We start from the raw sequence: 17,244 nt of genomic DNA, 5'->3' as shown, positions 1-17,244 counted from the left end.
ATTTTACTACCTGGGGTCGGTCCGTTTGAAAGTCCAGGATCCAGTTGCAGAGGGGTACCAAGCTTAGTGATGAGCCTGGATGGCACTATGGTGTTGAATGCAGAGCTGTAGTCAATTAACAGCATTCTAACATAGGTATTATAGGTACATAGGTACCCCCCTTGGGTGATCCTAATATGAAACCAATATAGAGGATTAAGATGGAATATGGTTTGATAATCTCCTTATTGTTATACATGTGAATCTTTAGTCAGCATGCTTCACTGTAGCCTATAATCTTATGGTTTAGAGATAATTAAGTAGGCTAGGCAATTTTGCCAACGAATCATTGGTTGAGCTGGGCGGGAGGATACAATCTTGCTATTGTTGATTGTCAGAACATATGTTGCACTGACTTGTGCTGGACCATAGCCCATTGTGATTGAGACCAAGCTCATGAGCTCACCAAGCTCATCAAGCACCGCCGATTCAGCCGCCACAATGGCTGGCCGCGGCAGCTGTGTGAATTCGCTCTGGTCTGGCACCGAGCGGGTTCGGATTGGCGAGCGTCTGAAAGCGACCCTGGCCGGAATCCTAGAGCTGGACCTGCTCCGGGGACAACATCTAGACATGATCGATGCTGAACTGGACCTCAAAGAAACCAGCAGCACCGGTACCACCGTGACTGTCATCACCGATCAACAGGAGGAAAACCTCGAGAGCGCAGCATCCGATGGCTCTGCGACATCCCGCAGGCAACAGGTTAGTGTGTATGTAGCCCTAGATCTCTTGACAAGATTGGTCGTTATTAAATATGAATGCATTCTGATCTGCCAGTAGGGTATTCCAATCCCGTTCCATCAAACAGACTGCTGAGCTACGCTTCTCCACTGATTGAACGATGGAGTCATAAGCACGGAGCTACATTACACAAAGGTGTTTTAACTGTCCAATATAATTGACAGCAATCCATCTGCCTCTACTGCATCTAATTCCGTCTTGTATCAGTCAAGGTTAAGAAGACAAAGGGTGTTATGGTTCTGTCCCCTTTATGGATCTCATATGATGAGTGTCAATGCCCACATCTTTTCACATTCCAGTTTTCCCCAAGGACATCACATAGAAATGTATCTGTGTAAAGAATGTACACTGTGGGACACACCCTATAGATACAATCATACACCTAGGTCAGGTCATACTGTAGATGGCAGATTTCTACTGAGTTCTATATTCTGTATAGGCCAAACATCTTCTTTGTAAGTAGGCTACTGTATGGGAATATGTTGATCTTTTTGTGTGAGATAACATTATTTGATTGGGAAAGCCCCATAGTAAAACAACTTGGCACACAGGATGAAGTAGACCTATTGAATAAAGATCTTGTTATTCACTTGAACTCTTTCACCATGGATGCGGCCTTCCGCTTTCATTGTACCATTTGGACATCTGTTAGGCCTAGTTTGTACAATACTAAGAATAGAATGCAGAAGGTCACAGAGCCCTACACTGCCTCATATCCGAGTTTGAAGTCTGAAGCTTAACCTGTTAGTCTGTGTGAACCCCCTGTCCTCATGTAGGGTAGGCTACCATGCTGCTTTGTTGTTACAGTGTTTGGTGAACAGTCACTTAACTCCAGTAATTGGGAAAAGTCAAGTCATTCCATTTTATAAATCAAATAGAGCATGATCAACTGATCCAGAGGGAAGGAATCAGCACAACATTCTACTTACTGCTTTTTCCTTCTCAGAAACCCTGTGCACCAATTTATTTTTTATAGGTTCCCTGTGGCTTTCAGCAGCATCCATCCTATGCTATGTTAGATAGTATTAGTCATCACCAACACCATAGCTCTGTAACTGCCCTTCCATCCGCCAACGCAGCCCTGATTTGCATATTAAACAACAAATGGAGCGACATGTTGCTTCTGCTGTTGTTGTTTTCAACATGACAGTTATCACCTCTCCAATTCTGCCCACTGGGAAGAGAAGAGAGGCAAGCGGAGAGGGGGAAGAGGAGAGGAGAGATGAGAGAGGAGAGATGAGAGAGGAGATGAGAGAGGAGAGGGGAGATGAGAGGGAGAGGAGAGGAGAGGAGAGGAGAGGAGAGGAGAGGGAGAAAGGGAGAGGAGAGGAGAGGAGAGAGAGAGGAGAGGAGAGGAGGGAGAGGAGAGGAGAGGAGAGGAGAGGGAGGGAGAGGAGAGGAGAGAGAGAGGAGAGAGAGAGATGAGAGAGATGAGAGAGGGAGGAGAGGAGAGGAGAGGAGAGGAGAGGAGAGGGAGAGGAGAGGGGAGGGGAGATGAGAGAAGAGAGGAGAGGAGAAATGAGAAAGGAGAGGAGACGGGAGATGAGAGAGGAGAGGAGAGGAGAGGGGAGATGAGAGAGGAGAGGAGAGGGGAGGGGAGGGGAGATGAGAGAGGAGAGGAGAGATGAGAGAGGAGAGGAGAGGGGAGAGGGGAGATGACATGTATTGCTGGCCATATATCAACCTCCAGTCTCCATTTGGACCATGACATGTATTGCTGGCCATATATCAACCTCCAGCCTCCATTTGGACCATGACATGTATTGCTGGCCATATATCAACCTCCAGCCTCCATTTGGACCATGACATGTATTGCTGGCCATATATCAACCTCCAGCCCAGACAGATAAACATCAGAGGGCATTATCTTGGATTGAAACGTCAGGCTCCTCTGGCTCCTCCGCTTCTTCAGTTGCAGTCAACAGAATTAATCAATAATGCATAACCAATGTCTGCCTGCTAGTGCTGTTAATAATGTAGCCTACCTTTCCCAACATGAAATTTTTTTAAAAAGCGTCCCGTTTTGAAAATAACTTATAAAGGCTTTATAGAGCATTCATAAAGTGTTCGTAAGCCCTACATAAAAGCTTCATGAAAATATGTCACAAAAGTATGTTATACTTTCATATTATATAATCCTTCCTTCTTATTGGAGTATTTGCTGTAATTGTCTGTGAATTGTGTGTGCGTTGTTCCATTAGGGAAAATGGCAGTGTCTCTCTGTCTCACATAGAAGGATATCATATTACAGAGCTCTTAGCACTGAGGGGCCCCCACCTGCCTCACTCTCTCTCCTCCTGATTTGATCATACTATAACTTTACACTGTGGCAACTTTATGTCCATGCAGGTGTGGGGGGGGTGGACATGTGTTTGTACGGTTATCAGTGTGTGTGTGCACGTGTGTGTGCACACTCGTGCAACTGTGTGTGTGAGCTCGCTTTCTGTGTGTGTGTTTGTTTGCATGTGCAAGCTAGTGTATGTGTGAATCTTAGGGCATTTGTTATTTGTCTTTTAGTGTGTGGCAGGCAGGCAGGCAGGCAGGCAGGCAGGCAGGCAGGCAGGCAGGCAGGATCTGGATGAGTTAGATGTTCTTCTGCTAGGTCTGTTGTGTGGGTGGAGAGTGAACAGGAACTGGAGCATTTGCACATCGTTACAACACTGTATATAGACATAATATGACATTTGAAATGTCTTTATTCCTATGGAGTGTAATGTTTACTGTTCATTTTTTATTGTTTATTTCACTTTTGTTTATTATCTATTTCACTTGCTTTGGCAATGTAAACATATGTTTTCCATGCCAATAAATCCCTTTCAATTGACATTAATTGAATTGAGAGCAGCTGTAGCTATGGTGAGGAGGGGGTGGCTTGAAGTTATTATGGGGGTTGAGGCGGGGGGTGGGGGGTATCCATCAAGGTGCCTCTTTCACACACTTGTTCCCTCCCTGACTCACTCACTCTTTCACTCCCCTCTTTTCACTCTCCATTAGCTCCCCCACTCTCAAGCACCCGCTCACTTCCCATTATAAAATGACTTTTCTAACTTCATAAAATGTGGAAAAAGTAGCAGAAGAGAGAGGAGACAGAGAGAGAAAGAGACCCCCCTGTCACCCCCCTTTCATTCACCCTGTCACCCCCCTGTCATCTCCCCTGTCATCCCCCCTTAGTCATGAATTGGCTATTGAGGAGAAAGAATACATTACCTTCACAAGTGTTCTAGAACTTCCAGTAAGGCTGATGACATCAGTGTTTGGTAAATAAGAACATTAGAGATCCATTCTACACCACTCTCTAAGTATCATCTCTTTAAAGATGTGTTGTGACTTGAACACCCCTGTTTTCTGTTTTCTGTCTTTCAGGTTTCCTTTCCTCCTTCAGAAACAGCGTTACCGTGCCACACCAGCACATTGGACAAGGACAGTGGGGAGAACTCTGGAGGAGATGGGCCGGTTCATTCCAGAGTTGATGGGGGTGGAGGGGATAACTCACGCTGGTCCACCCTCTCTTGGGATGCCCCGTCTGACCTGCTCTTACCCCCGGACCTTGATAGTGCAGTCCAGCTGGAGTATTACTCCAGGCACAGCTCAGGTACTGGGCTGTGTGGTTGTGTGATTGTACCATGGGGGGTCATTTGGGGGTGGTCTGTGACACTCATAGGGCTTTGGCCAGGGCCGGACTACCAATTCTGGGGCCCCGGGACACCTACAGTACCTCCAGGGCCCCCACCCGAAAAAGCAATGGTTTATGACGTGTTCATATGCTATCTGGGGGGGTCCCGACCTCCAGGGGGCCCACAACTGATGTGTTCATATGCTATCTGGGGGGGCCCGACCTCCAGGGGGCCCCCAACCAACGTGTTCATAGTATGCTTTCTGGGAGGCCTGACCTCCAGTGGGCCCACAACCGACACATTCATATGCTATCTGGAGGGGCCCTGACCTCCAGCCCTGCATGCCCATTCGGTAATCTGGCCCTGCCTTAACCAACAAAGCTTCTCACCTTCTGAGACAGTTTTGTTTACTTTGTGAGATGCCATGTTGCAAAGCCATATTAAATACAAACCCTCTCCTCTCCCTGTTCCTTTATTTACTCCTCCCTTGTTATCTTCTCAACACCACTTAATCACTCTTTCTGGTGACCACCTTCTCACTCTCTCTCTTGGCCTACACTCCCTCTTGCTTTCTCGCTCTCTATTTATCTCTCTCTCCCCTTCTCTCTTCCTCCCTCTTTATTTCTCCCACCCTCCCTCCCTCCCTCTGTATTTCTCCCACCCTCCCTCCCTCTGTAGGTTTTTATTCGGTCAGTGGCAGCTCCCTATCAGACTCCTGCTACTCTGTGTCCAGTGAGGCAGCCATGGCCCAGGGGGGTCCAGTTCCAGGTGGGCTAGTCCGTGCTGGACCAGGACCACCCTCAGGGGGAGCCTTCAGGCTGTGGGAGCAGCGGCCCCTCTCTGCAGACCACAGTGACACCCAGTGGCCGGAGGCCGCGCAGCAGCCAAGAACTCAGAGCATTGAGGAGACCACAGAGATCGCTGATAGGAGACCAGTGCCTACGGGTCAGATATAACACAGATATAACACACATACAGTGCATTCGGAAAGTATTCAGACCTCTTTACTTTTTCCACATTTTGTTACGTTACAGCCTTATTCTAACATTTATTAAATAAAACAATTTCCTCAATCTACACACAATAACCCATAATGACAAAGCGAAAACAGGTTTTTAGAAATTTTAGCAAATTTATTGCAAATAAAAAACAGAAATACCTTCTTTACGTAAGTATTCAAACCCTTTGCGATGAGACTCGAAATTGAGCTCAGGTGCATCCTGTTTCCATTGATCATCCTTGAGATGTTTCTACAACTTGATTGGACATGATTTGGAAAGGCACACACCTGTCTATATAATGTTCCACAGCTGACAGTGCATGTCAGAGCAAAAACCAAGCCATGAGATCAGGAATTGTTCGTAGCGCTCCGAGACAGGATTGTGTCGAGGCACAGATCTGGGGAAGGGTACCAAAAAATGTCTGCAGCATTGAAGGTCCCCAAGAACACAGTAGCCTCCATCATTCTTAAATGGAGGAAGTTTGGAACCACCAAGACTCTTCCTAGAGCTGGCCGCCCGGCCAAAATGAGTAATCGGGGGAGAAGGGCCTTGGTCAGGGAGGTGACCAAGAACCCGATGGTCACTCTGACAGAGCTCCAGAGTATGTCTCTGGAGATGGGAAAACCTTGCAGAAGGACAACCATCTCTGCAGCACTCCACCAATCAGGCCTGAAGGGTAGGGTGGACAGACGGACGCCACTCCTCAGTAAAAGGCACATGACAGCCCGCTTGGAGATTGCCAAAAGGCTAAAGGACTCTCAGACCATGAGAAACAAGATTCTCTGGTCTGATGACACCAAGATTGAACTCTTTGGCCTGAATGCCAAACGTCACGTCTGGAGAAAACCTGGCACAATCCCTACGGTGAAGCATGGTGGTGGCAGCATCATGGTGTGGGGATGTTTTTCAGTGGCAGGGACTGGGAGATTAGTCAGGATCGAGGGAAAGATGAAAGGAGCAAAGTACAGAGAGATCCTTGATGAAAGCCTGCTCCAGAGCGCTCAGGACCTCAGACTGGGGCGAAGGTTCACCTTCCAACAGGACAATGACCCTAAGCACACAGCCAAGACAATGCAGGAGTGGCTTCGGGACAAGTCTCTGAATGTCCTTGAGTGGCCCAGCCAGAGGCCGGACTTGAACCCGATCGAACATCTCTAGAGAGACCTGAAAATAGCTGTGCAGCAACGCTCCCCATCCAAACTGACAGAGCTTGAGAGGATCTGCAGAGAATAATGGGAGAAACTCCCCAAATACAGGTGTGCCAAGCTTGTAGCGTTAAACCCAAGAAGACTCGAGGCTGTAATCGCTGCCAAAGGTGCTTCCATAAAGTACTGAGTAAAGGGTCTGAATACTTATGTAAATGTGATATTTCAGTTTTTGCTTTGTCATTATGGGCTATTGTGTGTAGATTGATGAGGGGAAAAAACTATTTAATCAATTTTAGAATAAGGCTGTAACGTAACAAAATGTGGAAAAATTCAAGGGGTCTAAATACTTTCCGAATGCACTGTACGGGCACATTCAAATGCACTCACTTACTCTTCAGTACAGTTCATCTGTATTTAACCAGTAGAAGCCATTCAGCCATAATTGTCACTGTTTTCCAGAGAGTCCTGATACCATAGTCCTAGATAATTGTCACTGTTTTCCAGGGAGTCCTGGGACCATAGTCCTAAATAAATGTAAATGTTTTCCAGAGAGTCCTGGATAAATGTCACTGTTTTCCAGGGAGTCCTGGGACCATAGTCCTAGATAATTGTCAATGTTTTCCAGGGAGTCCTGGGACCATAGTCCTAAATAAATGTAAATGTTTTCCAGAGAGTCCTGATACCATAGTCCTAGATAAATGTCACTGTTTTCCAGGGAGTCCTGGGACCATAGTCCTAGATAATTGTCACTGTTTTCCAGAGAGTCCTGGGACCATAGTCCTAGACAATTGTCACTGTTTTCCAGGGAGTCCTGGGACCATAGTCCTAGATGTTTATAAATGTTTTCCAGGGAGTCCTGGGACCATAGTCCTAGATATTTGTCACTGTTTTCCAGGGAGTCCTGGGACCATAGTCCTAGATAAATGTCAATGTTTTCCAGGGAGTCCTGATACCATAGTCCTAGATAAATGTCACTGTTTTCCAGGGAGTCCTGGGATCATAGTCCTAGATAATTGTCACTGTTTTCCAGAGAGTCCTGGGACCATAGTCCTAGATAAATGTCACTGTTTTCCAGGGAGTCCTGGGACCATAGTCCTAGATAATTGTCACTGTTTTCCAGGGAGTCCTGGGACCATAGTCCTAGATAATTGTCACTGTTTTCCAGAGAGTCCTGGGACCATAGTCCTAGATAAATGCTTTTGCTTCTTTATAAGCTGACGGACATTCATCAACTTTCTGCCTCTCGTCGTTTGATCTCAGGTGAGCTGGAACTGAACAGCCTCCTCTTCTTGTCTGACCTGTGCTCCAGCCTGGGCGACCCCCATCCCGGCTCCCTCCTCCCACTCCCTGACCCCCGACCCCAACTCGACCCCAGGTTCTGTTCTGACTTGGTGTCCCGGAGGACCAAGGAGGTGTACCCGTACCCCAGCCCCCTCCATGCCGTGGCCCTCCAGAGCCCCCTCTTCACCTACAGTCAGGACCTCTCTCCCTCCCCTTGCCTCTTGCCGAGTCCGGACTCCTCTACCCAGGCTGAAGAATCTCAGTCCACTCCCCTCTTCTGGCCCCCCCAGCCTCCTCACCCCTCCACCTTCACCCAGCTGGAGCAGTACATCACCAGGCTGGCTCGCCAGTACCGCAGCCGGGTTGCCCACCCTGACACCACCCTTACCGCCATCCCCGGGCCAGGCTCCCACAGGGGCCCCAGAACCCCTGGCCACGGCTCCACTCAGTCGCTGTCGGCCTTCGAGAGCCGCAGTACCCCCTCCAACCTGACAGGGGGCAGTGTGACGCCCTGCAAGTCCTTTCTGGGAAACTCTGCACGGGTCAGCCTGAGTAGTATCGGTAAGAAGGCCAGTAGGAACTCCATCAACCTGGGCCACCTGCCCTCAGTGACGGGAGAAGACCTCAAAATCAACCTCCACCTCAACCTCAACCTCAACCTCAGCCCCAATCTGAACAAAAAACTGGATTTGGACTCGAAAAACTCCAAAGAAGGTATTAGCACTAGCACTAGTGGTGGATTAAAGAGTGACCATGCTACCCCCACTGCCTCCCCCTCTCCTTCCACCTCCTCCCTCTCCACCGCCGCCACTCCCACCCCTGCCCTGAGGGTGCGGCCACGCATCTCAACCTGTCCCTCCAACCTCAATCACCGGAGCTCTCTGGAGGTCACTGGGTCAGGGGCTGGGTCAGGGCTAGGGTTCTCCCGCTCGCTGGACTGGAGTGGATTGGATTCTTCACCAGGGAAAGTCGCAATGAGTCAACCCAGCATCAATGCCCCGGACACCAGCCCTAGTAAGCTCAGCGAGGACTCGGCAATGGTGAGGGAGATCTCCCGTCTCTCTGGCCTGCCCTGGGCTGTGGTGGTGGGCCTGATGGAGCAGGGCGTGGAGCTGGATGTCGACTGCTTTCAGAGCGACACCGAGAGAAAAGGTCAGGGGTCAGAGTTTAAAGGCCAAAGCTACTCCCCTTCCTCTCGCCAGACAGCCCAGAATGATCACCAGTCTCATCATCATGAATATTCCAGCATCCGCCACCTCCACGCCAGTAACGAGACTGACCTTGACCCCCAGAGGCCGATCCATCTGTCCCTCAGTGTCACCCACTCCTCACAGTCCCACTCCGGCCTCACTCCTCCCAACTCCTCCAGTTCCCATTCCAGGAGCCCCAATCACCCTTACCAGTCCACCTCAACCCACCTACCTACCCATCATCATGTCACCCACCACCACACACACACCTTCCACTGCCAACAAACCCCTTCGCCATCTGACCCCTCCTCCACCGCCTCCTCCCCCTCGTCCCGTGACCGCCCCAGGGTACGCTCCCCACCCCGCCCTCTCCAGCCCTCCCCACTCGCCACTACTCCATTCTCTGTGTTCCGACGGGATGACCCATTCCAGTGCGCCCTGCCAGGGGGCAGCATCCGGCCCAGAGGGGGGTCGCTACGGCAGTGTGCAGGGGGTGGAGGTGGTAGATGGAGGGTAGATGGGGAGGGAGAAGGATGGGAGAGGGTGGATGGGGAGGGGCTCTACCAGGGGAAGCATGCGTCGAGGGAGTTGGTGAGGGCATCGACGGTGAGCAGCTTCCACAGGAAAGGGAGGTGCTACAGCAGCAACTGTGAAGAGGAAGGCAGTCACGGTGCGGCCCAGACGCCAAAGAAGGGGGTGGCCAAACTCTGGAGGGGCTTTGAAGGGCGTTCATGGGGGAAAGAGGCTGAGGAGGAGAACAAGGAGATGTGGAAGAGAGAGGGGATCAGGAGAAAAGAGAAAGATTACCAAAAGGAGAAGCAGCAGGCCAACAAAGAGACAGAGAGGCGACAGAAAGAGAGCAGTGCCTCAAAACGCAAAGGGAAGGGTGGTGGTGGTGGCTGGGACAAGCGTAGCTCCAGCCTGAGGCTGTCCAGACAGGCTCTGTTCCGCAGTGAGTCCCAGGGGGATGTGCTGGATCCTCGAGCCCTAAAAGAGGAGCATCTGAGGGGGGCACAGTGGACCTCCTCCCTGGACATCGACAGGGGCATGGAGCTCAGCGTGGAGGGGGTTTGTCCGTTGGCGTTGGGAGGAAGAGAGGAAGAAGACAAGCGCTTGTCCTCTACTGCCAGCCTCTTCCACCTCTCTCGCTCTCAGAGTCTGGAGGGTAGCTGTCCCTCCCTCTCTTCTCCTCTCTCCTCCCCATCATTCTCTCCATCCCCTCCTCCTTCTCAGCAACCCCTCACACGCTCACGCTCACTGAGGGACCTGAGTAAAAGGGTGTTTAGCTCAGTGAGGTCTCTCAGTTTGAAACACAAGACGTCGAGGAAGTGAGACAATCACAATGAATGAATGCACCCAGAAAGTGTTTTTGCCACTAAGTTACAGTCAATATTTCAGTCAGTATTTTGGGTGGTGATAAGGGGGTGCCAATGTTTTCCCTTTCTAAACTTGATTCTGTTGAACTTGACTCTCAGTAGTACTATGCGACTGTGTGTGACTGTGTGTGCCTGTGTGAGTGGTCCCCTCCGCATGCAGCTCTGTGACTTATCTCTGTGCGCTGTCATAGCTATCGTTAGTCTGTGAGCTTGTTCTCCTCTCTGAGTGTATATCAAATATAAGTTTTATACACTGTATGTTGCCTTTGAAGTACAATCATATTGGCTATAAAAACCAAAATCAGCAAACAAAATGTTCTATAAATTAATATTGTGCTCAGGATTTTGAAATGGATATCAATAAAATTATAATATTAAGAATAAAATGTTATTTGAAACAAATGCGTGTATCTTGGATTATTATTATTAATAAAGGCAACTAATTCAACTTATTTGACTCTGAATACTTCCATCCACCTCGCTGTAGTAACGCCAGTGTAGCGCTGTAGTAACGCCAGTATAATGTTGTCATTTCAAAAAAATATTTATTCAGTTGAATCAAAACATTTTGTACACAAAAAGTAACACATAACTGATCATTAGACCAGAAACAACCACATTCAGAAGGCATAACATTACTTTTGAGTTTGAACAGCGCACAAAACAGTCTCTCTTTAGTACCCTCCCTTTGACCTTCAACCCTTTTGAACCTCCAACAACTTAGCTTCCTGTTGGTCATCAGGCAAATAACTACTCATTATGTGATCAATATATTATGTGATCAATATTAGCCAACCGGCCTTGCTCAGGCCAAGTCCTTCTAACGTGCTGTAGTCCAGTCTAGGTTTGTTTCCTCTTTCTTTTCAATCCTCAGGGTCAGAACAACAGAACATCCCCCCTGATGGGAACTTATTTCTGGGCGACTCCACCGCTGGCCCCCTCCCCGGCTCTCTGACTGGAGGAGAACATGCCTCGGTACAGAGCCTTCTCCTTCTGGTACTCTGTGCTCAGCCTATCCTCTGCTTGCTGCAAGTGCCTCCTCACATTAGTGTCTGTCAAAGAGATACAGTGACAAATAAAGAATTTCAAATTTCAGTCAACATTAGGGGAATGGGAATAGCATAGAGACACAATAATACAATATATTTACATTTAAAAAAAAAAAAATTTAGTCATTTAGCAGACGCTCTTTTCCAGAGCGACTTACAGTTAGTGAGTGCATACATTTTTCATACTGGCCCCCCGTGGGAATCAAACCCACAACCCTGGCGTTGCAAGCGCCATGCTCTACCAACTGAGCTGTGATCTACTTCATTCTGTTGGGGAATAGAATAGTATGCCTATAACACGCCCTCACAACTCATCAATAATCTGTTTTGTTTTACTCAAAGGCTGTGGTAGGGAGAGCAGTCCCTAACCAGGAAGATAGTAACCAAAAGGCTGAGCTACCGTTGGGTTGTCCTTTGCTGGCCTGAGTGAGGTATTGCTTGGCACTCTGTGCGTCTCCCAGCTGCAGAGAGGCCACTCCTGCTCTGTACAGGGCCTTGATGTCACCCGGACGCCACTTCAACACCCGCAAGCTGTACTCCTGGACACGCGTGTAGTCTACACACTCTCTCTGCAACAGACAGGCTGAGAAAGGGGGTGACAGAGAGACAGAAAAGGGAGGAGAAATGTAAGTCAAGAAAGAGGGGGGACTGCGCATTGTGCTTAGCATTATGCATGACTTTAAGAGGATAATTCACTGCATGACACTTATCGAGGCCTGTAATACCTGCTAAATTGTTGTAGCAGTCGACCTGTGTGTTCCTAAGTAGTTCCTCTTGTCCTGCGGTGAGTACAGGAGCCTCAGGACCAAACCCTTTCACTGCCGCAGTGACATCAGAGTCTAAACTACGCAGAACGAGCAACGAACGGTGGTAACGTCCAATGGCAGACCGAAGGTTTTTCTCTTTGTAGAATTTGTTCCCCTGCGTTTTTAGGTGGATGGCATCTTGGAGGTGGGAGTCTACTTTGGCACCTGAGGGGCCAGGCTTGATAGAAGAAGAGTCTGAACAGCTTGCCACTGCAGCCCCGGCCCCCAGCTCCATACGCTCATCTCCTGGTGTCTCTGGACTCGCCATGGTACTTGATGGCCAGTGGTGATGGTAACATAAGTACATGAGAAAACATGATATTAGATGACTTGACACATTGTTGTGTTACTTGGGTGGTACACACCAACACTAAATCTTAAGACAAAACTTAGTCACTGTCACTAGCCGGCAACCACCCGGTTACTCAACCCTGTACCTTAGAGGCTGCTGCCCTATGTACAAAGACATGGAACACTGGTCACTTTAATAATGTTTACATAATGTTTTACTCACTTCAAATGTATATACTGTATTCTACTCAATGCCACTCCGACATTGATCGTCCTAATATTTATATATTTCTTCATTCCATTCGTTTACTTTGATATTTGTGTGTATTGTTGTGAATTGTTAGATACTACTGCACTGTTGGAACTAGGGACACAAGCATTTCGATACACCCGCAATATCGTCTGCTAAATATGTGTATGTGACCAATATTATAATTTTTCTATATGAGTAAAGATTTGGAGATGCTATAACCCTGGAATCTGAGACCTCCCTTTGATGTTAATCACATTAGCTTTTAAAAGAAGAACTAGCAAGTCATTTCAACTCATTCACTAAGGCGTTATCTGGGTTGTCCTACCTAGGTCCTGTACGAGCTAACAAGAAAAAAACGTTTTTATTGACGCTAGCTTGCGCGATAGACAAGCATGTGAGCGAGCAAGATGCAAAGTAACTTCGTGACATCGTCATATGTTGACCGTTATAAAAAAGTGTAATAACGACTTACCTTACAGTGTATTGATCTTTACACAAAAGACAAATACAATACTTGAACTTGTCCACCTAGCAACTGCACATACAAACAATCACAACATTTGCGGTCAGGCAGGCACTTCCTGCTTTTTCTTCTTCCGTGGTGAGAGTAACCCAACCTATTTGACTGCAACGGAACTTATTTTATTGTTTTTTATTTTAGCGCCACCTGCTGTAGCAACATGGACATGACTCTGTGATGCATCCATCAATGAAAGAGCGTTCATCAATACTGTAAAGTACAATTGTGTAATGTTTATCTCTTTGGTGAATTGATGAAGGGTGTGAGAAGTTTGTAGAAGTTTGGTTGGAACAAATAAAATAATTCATAAATTGTAGACAACATAGGCTGCAGTATTTCTTATGTATATGACGTAATCCTATACATTATTTATAGGACAGACTTTTGCAATGGTCCATTGTTAGGAAGGTTGATCGGATTAATGTTGTCCTACTGACCGACTTTAAATGACAGGAGGTGGGGGTCGCCTTTGTCCCCCCTTTCGACCCTGGCCTACATTCTGTCCCATGCATATTTTATAACTAAAAAAACACATATTTGTCGTTATTATGGATAATGATTGATTAAAAAGTATCACTCAATTGATTGAGTCAAATAATACATTTGCAAAATGACAATGTTTTGACAGCAATTCACTGCATCTCTTATCTAGGCCATTTGTCCAATGCTCCCATACGTGTCGTATGCAAGTACGTCACTGGCAAATTTGTAAGGGGAAGCGAGTGTTGTAATGCCAGTTTGCGTGCAGGCTGTTCTTTAAATATCCTCTGTTTTCTTTCAGAAATATAACACATGGTAGCTTAATAATTCAAGATAATACCGAATAAACGGGACGGTACTGCCTTAAGATATCCTGTATTTAGTTCGTTTTGGTCGATCTTTTGGATATTTGGGATATGGAGCTTGATCGGCGACTGTTGGTGGCTCACTGCGCAGCCCACACCCTATCAGTCCTGGCCGGGTTGATGGTGGTTGTCCCGCTGGCGCTCAACGGCTCAGCTTTCAAAGGGCGTTGTGCGCTTTTCACCACGGGTTCTTGGAGGACGGACAATCGAACCGACATTTCTGGTGAACAGGGTGAGATTTCACACTTGGTGGTACAGCAATGGGGTCCACCGGCTGCATGCCAGTTCGCAACTTTTGTCGGTGTTTTCACGGTGCTGTATGGTGCTGCGCAGGGCTGGAGAAGCATATTCTATCTCCACGGACGGCATGACGAGTGAGTACACTTTCTATGGGCTTTGAAATAGTTAATCAATAGTACAAAAAGTAGGCCTATATTTAAAAAACAACAACGATACAAATGGAAACGTAAATGACATAAATCGCCTGATAATAATAATAATGACCATTATGAAATATCAAATTGTGCAATGCATTATTAGTCCTATGTGTCATAGGCTACCTGCTATTACATAGTTATAACAGTTTATGTCAAATTACAATGTTTTCACTCGTTCACAGTCACCAATGTTATTATTGTATTTATTTTCCAGCACCTTGTTCTCCGCCTTCCTGACCCTGATCCTGAGCCTGTGTGTGTTGTTCCTGTCAGGAGGGGCCAGTGTCACCCTCTCCCTGGGGCTGGCCTCCTGGTGCAACACTGTCACAGACGACAACACCAGACCTTACAGGTAATGTTCATATACTGAGGCATACAAATCAACAGGTCATACTTTAGGGTCTTCCAGGCCAGGTCATTTGGTCAGGAAAAACTCTGGGCCCTAGTACTGTGCATCGACCTGTGTGTCGCATACATTGCAGTGAGTGTGAGGGTCAAGCTGCAGGGGTTTGACTGTAGCCTTGTTAAGCATTGACAGTTTCCTGTCTCTCTGTCTGTTTGCGTGCAGCTGTGCAGAATACCAGTCCGTCCCCATGTTCCTGGATGTAGAGACGTCCTCCTTCTTCACTGAGCTCACCCTGGCAGAGGTATGTAGTCCCCCATAGCTGGCCCATCTCATGCCAGTGGGCTTTCCCTGCTCAAAATAGAAATCTTCTGCATTGCATTAACATGAGGGAGTCAGTGTACTTGTGATTTAGTTTCAGTTTTTCTCTCCCTCTCTGTGCTCTCTCTATTTCCACCTACCCCCTCTTATTATTATTATTATTATTATTATTATTATTATTATTGTGTAATAACTCTCTTTCTCTTTTTGTTTCTCTGTAATAATACTAATAATATATACTTTAACTGATAATAATCTTTCTCTCTCTCTCCAGGTTGCTCTGTGGAGCGTGACAGCATTGTGGCTGACCCACTCCATCCTGTCCTTCATGCGTCTCTACCACTCCCACAGCCAGCACATCAGCGGGCCCTGCCTGCCCAGGGAGAAGGAGCATCTCCTGGGTCACTCTCCCTCCTCCTCAGGCTCATCAGGATCAGACCGGGGCTCACCCTCACCCACACAACCCCTATCAACAGCGCCCAGTGTCATCTTTGTCTAAACCCCTAACCTCAATGGAACTCCACGCAGCTACCCGTTATGAGGGGTGGAACTCTGTATGAAACAAAGAAAGCTGAGAATGTATTGATTCAAGAGACTGGACTACAGTTTGTAGTTTGATTTAACCCATGTTCGTGCCATTTGAATTTTTATGAGTTCCATCCCTCATAAACCCTCACTACCAACACCCAGTGTTTTTATTGAACCCCAACACCTTTGTTCTGCTAAACCTCATCACCACCACCATTCACCACTTACTGTAGCCTCTTATGTAACAGGGTTCTACGTCCAACCTTACATTGTCATCTACCAATTATTTTTCAGACCAAAGGGGATTAATTGAACGTACGGTAACCAAAAAGGGAATAAATTAAGTAGTGTTATGGCATTTATTAATTAGATATTTAACTAGTACCATCTTATCTTAGAGTCTTAGACATATGGTTTAATATGTGATCACAATCAGTATTATATAAGCAAAATTAATCAGTGCATAGCTCACTAACTTCATAACAAGGTAGCTGACTGACTGACTGAGCCATGCCAAATTAGTTACATATAAATACAAAGTTATTATTTTACAGGGTTGTCTGTTTCAACAAAACATGGCCTAAAAGTGTTTGTTCAATATGTATGTCTGTTATATCCAACAGTTCCAAAGTTGGCAAATGTACCATTTGCATGTTGTGTGCATTAGCTCTCAAGGCAAAAGTCATTCATTGTTTTGAGTAAATGCACATTTGTACTGTGGCACTTTCATTGAGAAGCAAGAAGCATGTGGTATTTGTGAAAGAGATACACTATATTCAAACAGGATCACTGTGTGAGCAAGACACATTAATGTTTTATTGTGTCGCAGAATCACTCTCTTCCTCTAGTGAAGGTTGTCATATGATGCTATTTGTGTAGATGCAGCTGCTTTCAAGGCATTTGAAGCATCCAGATTTCTCACAAATATATAGCCTTTGATGATAGTAGTATCAGAACAAGTATATGTGTGAACTAGGCTGAGCCAAGAAGGTTTAGGGAGGTATAGGATAGAGACAGAATACACACTGAAAAGTGTCTTGACCTTCAAACTCTGAACCTTGACCTCAGTAGTTGTGGTGACACACAGATAGCGGAGCAAGAAACCGGAAGAGGGATAGACTGTCTATAATCTATTGCATTTTGGAGTATTACTGGCAATATTGATTATGTTTTATACTGGTTATTTATGTTCATGTTTTTATTTATCATCCTGTTTGTGTAAATCAATAAAAATATCTTCCTGTGAATGATGACTGATTCTTTGTAAAAAAAATATATATATATATCATTTTGGGTGTAGTGACTATGTTTATAACTTGTTGACGTTACACTAGGCATTGAACTACGAGTTGCCCTCCGATGCTGATTTAAGATCAGTTTTGTTTGTTTCTAGATCATTCGTAGACAAACATTTCAATTGGTTGAGCAACTTCGGCTGATCCTAGATCTGCGCTTATTTGG

General features: G+C 46.6%; 3 protein-coding genes across 3 annotated transcripts; 2 read left to right on the top strand and 1 right to left on the bottom strand.

Moving 5' to 3' along the window:
* Positions 1–438: 438 nt before the first annotated feature.
* LOC121533494 (flocculation protein FLO11) lies at positions 439–10,792 on the top strand. Its single transcript, XM_041839479.2, has 4 exons — positions 439–741; positions 4,144–4,372; positions 5,073–5,339; positions 7,804–10,792. Exons 1-4 carry the CDS (start codon positions 481–483, stop codon positions 10,344–10,346), a joined length of 3,300 nt encoding a protein of 1,099 aa, XP_041695413.2. The 5' UTR covers positions 439–480; the 3' UTR covers positions 10,347–10,792.
* Positions 10,793–10,915: 123 nt separating this feature from the next.
* LOC121536818 (tetratricopeptide repeat protein 9C-like) lies at positions 10,916–13,404 on the bottom strand. The gene is made up of 4 exons (XM_041844397.2): positions 13,262–13,404; positions 12,165–12,517; positions 11,840–12,022; positions 10,916–11,442 (listed from the first exon to the last, which is right to left on the bottom strand). The coding sequence occupies exons 2-4, from the start codon at positions 12,511–12,513 to the stop codon at positions 11,300–11,302; spliced, it is 675 nt and encodes a 224-aa protein (XP_041700331.1). The 5' UTR covers positions 12,514–12,517; positions 13,262–13,404; the 3' UTR covers positions 10,916–11,299.
* A 623-nt stretch (positions 13,405–14,027) lies between these two features.
* On the top strand, positions 14,028–17,030 carry LOC121536825 (transmembrane protein 179). Its single transcript, XM_041844409.2, has 4 exons — positions 14,028–14,528; positions 14,806–14,943; positions 15,160–15,238; positions 15,530–17,030. Exons 1-4 carry the CDS (start codon positions 14,206–14,208, stop codon positions 15,752–15,754), a joined length of 765 nt encoding a protein of 254 aa, XP_041700343.1. The 5' UTR covers positions 14,028–14,205; the 3' UTR covers positions 15,755–17,030.
* Positions 17,031–17,244: the final 214 nt, after the last annotated feature.

Source organism: Coregonus clupeaformis, chromosome 2 (assembly GCF_020615455.1).
Source record: "Coregonus clupeaformis isolate EN_2021a chromosome 2, ASM2061545v1, whole genome shotgun sequence".
Classification (NCBI taxonomy): Eukaryota; Metazoa; Chordata; class Actinopteri; order Salmoniformes; family Salmonidae; genus Coregonus; species Coregonus clupeaformis.
This window is presented reverse-complemented; position numbering and strand designations above follow the sequence as displayed.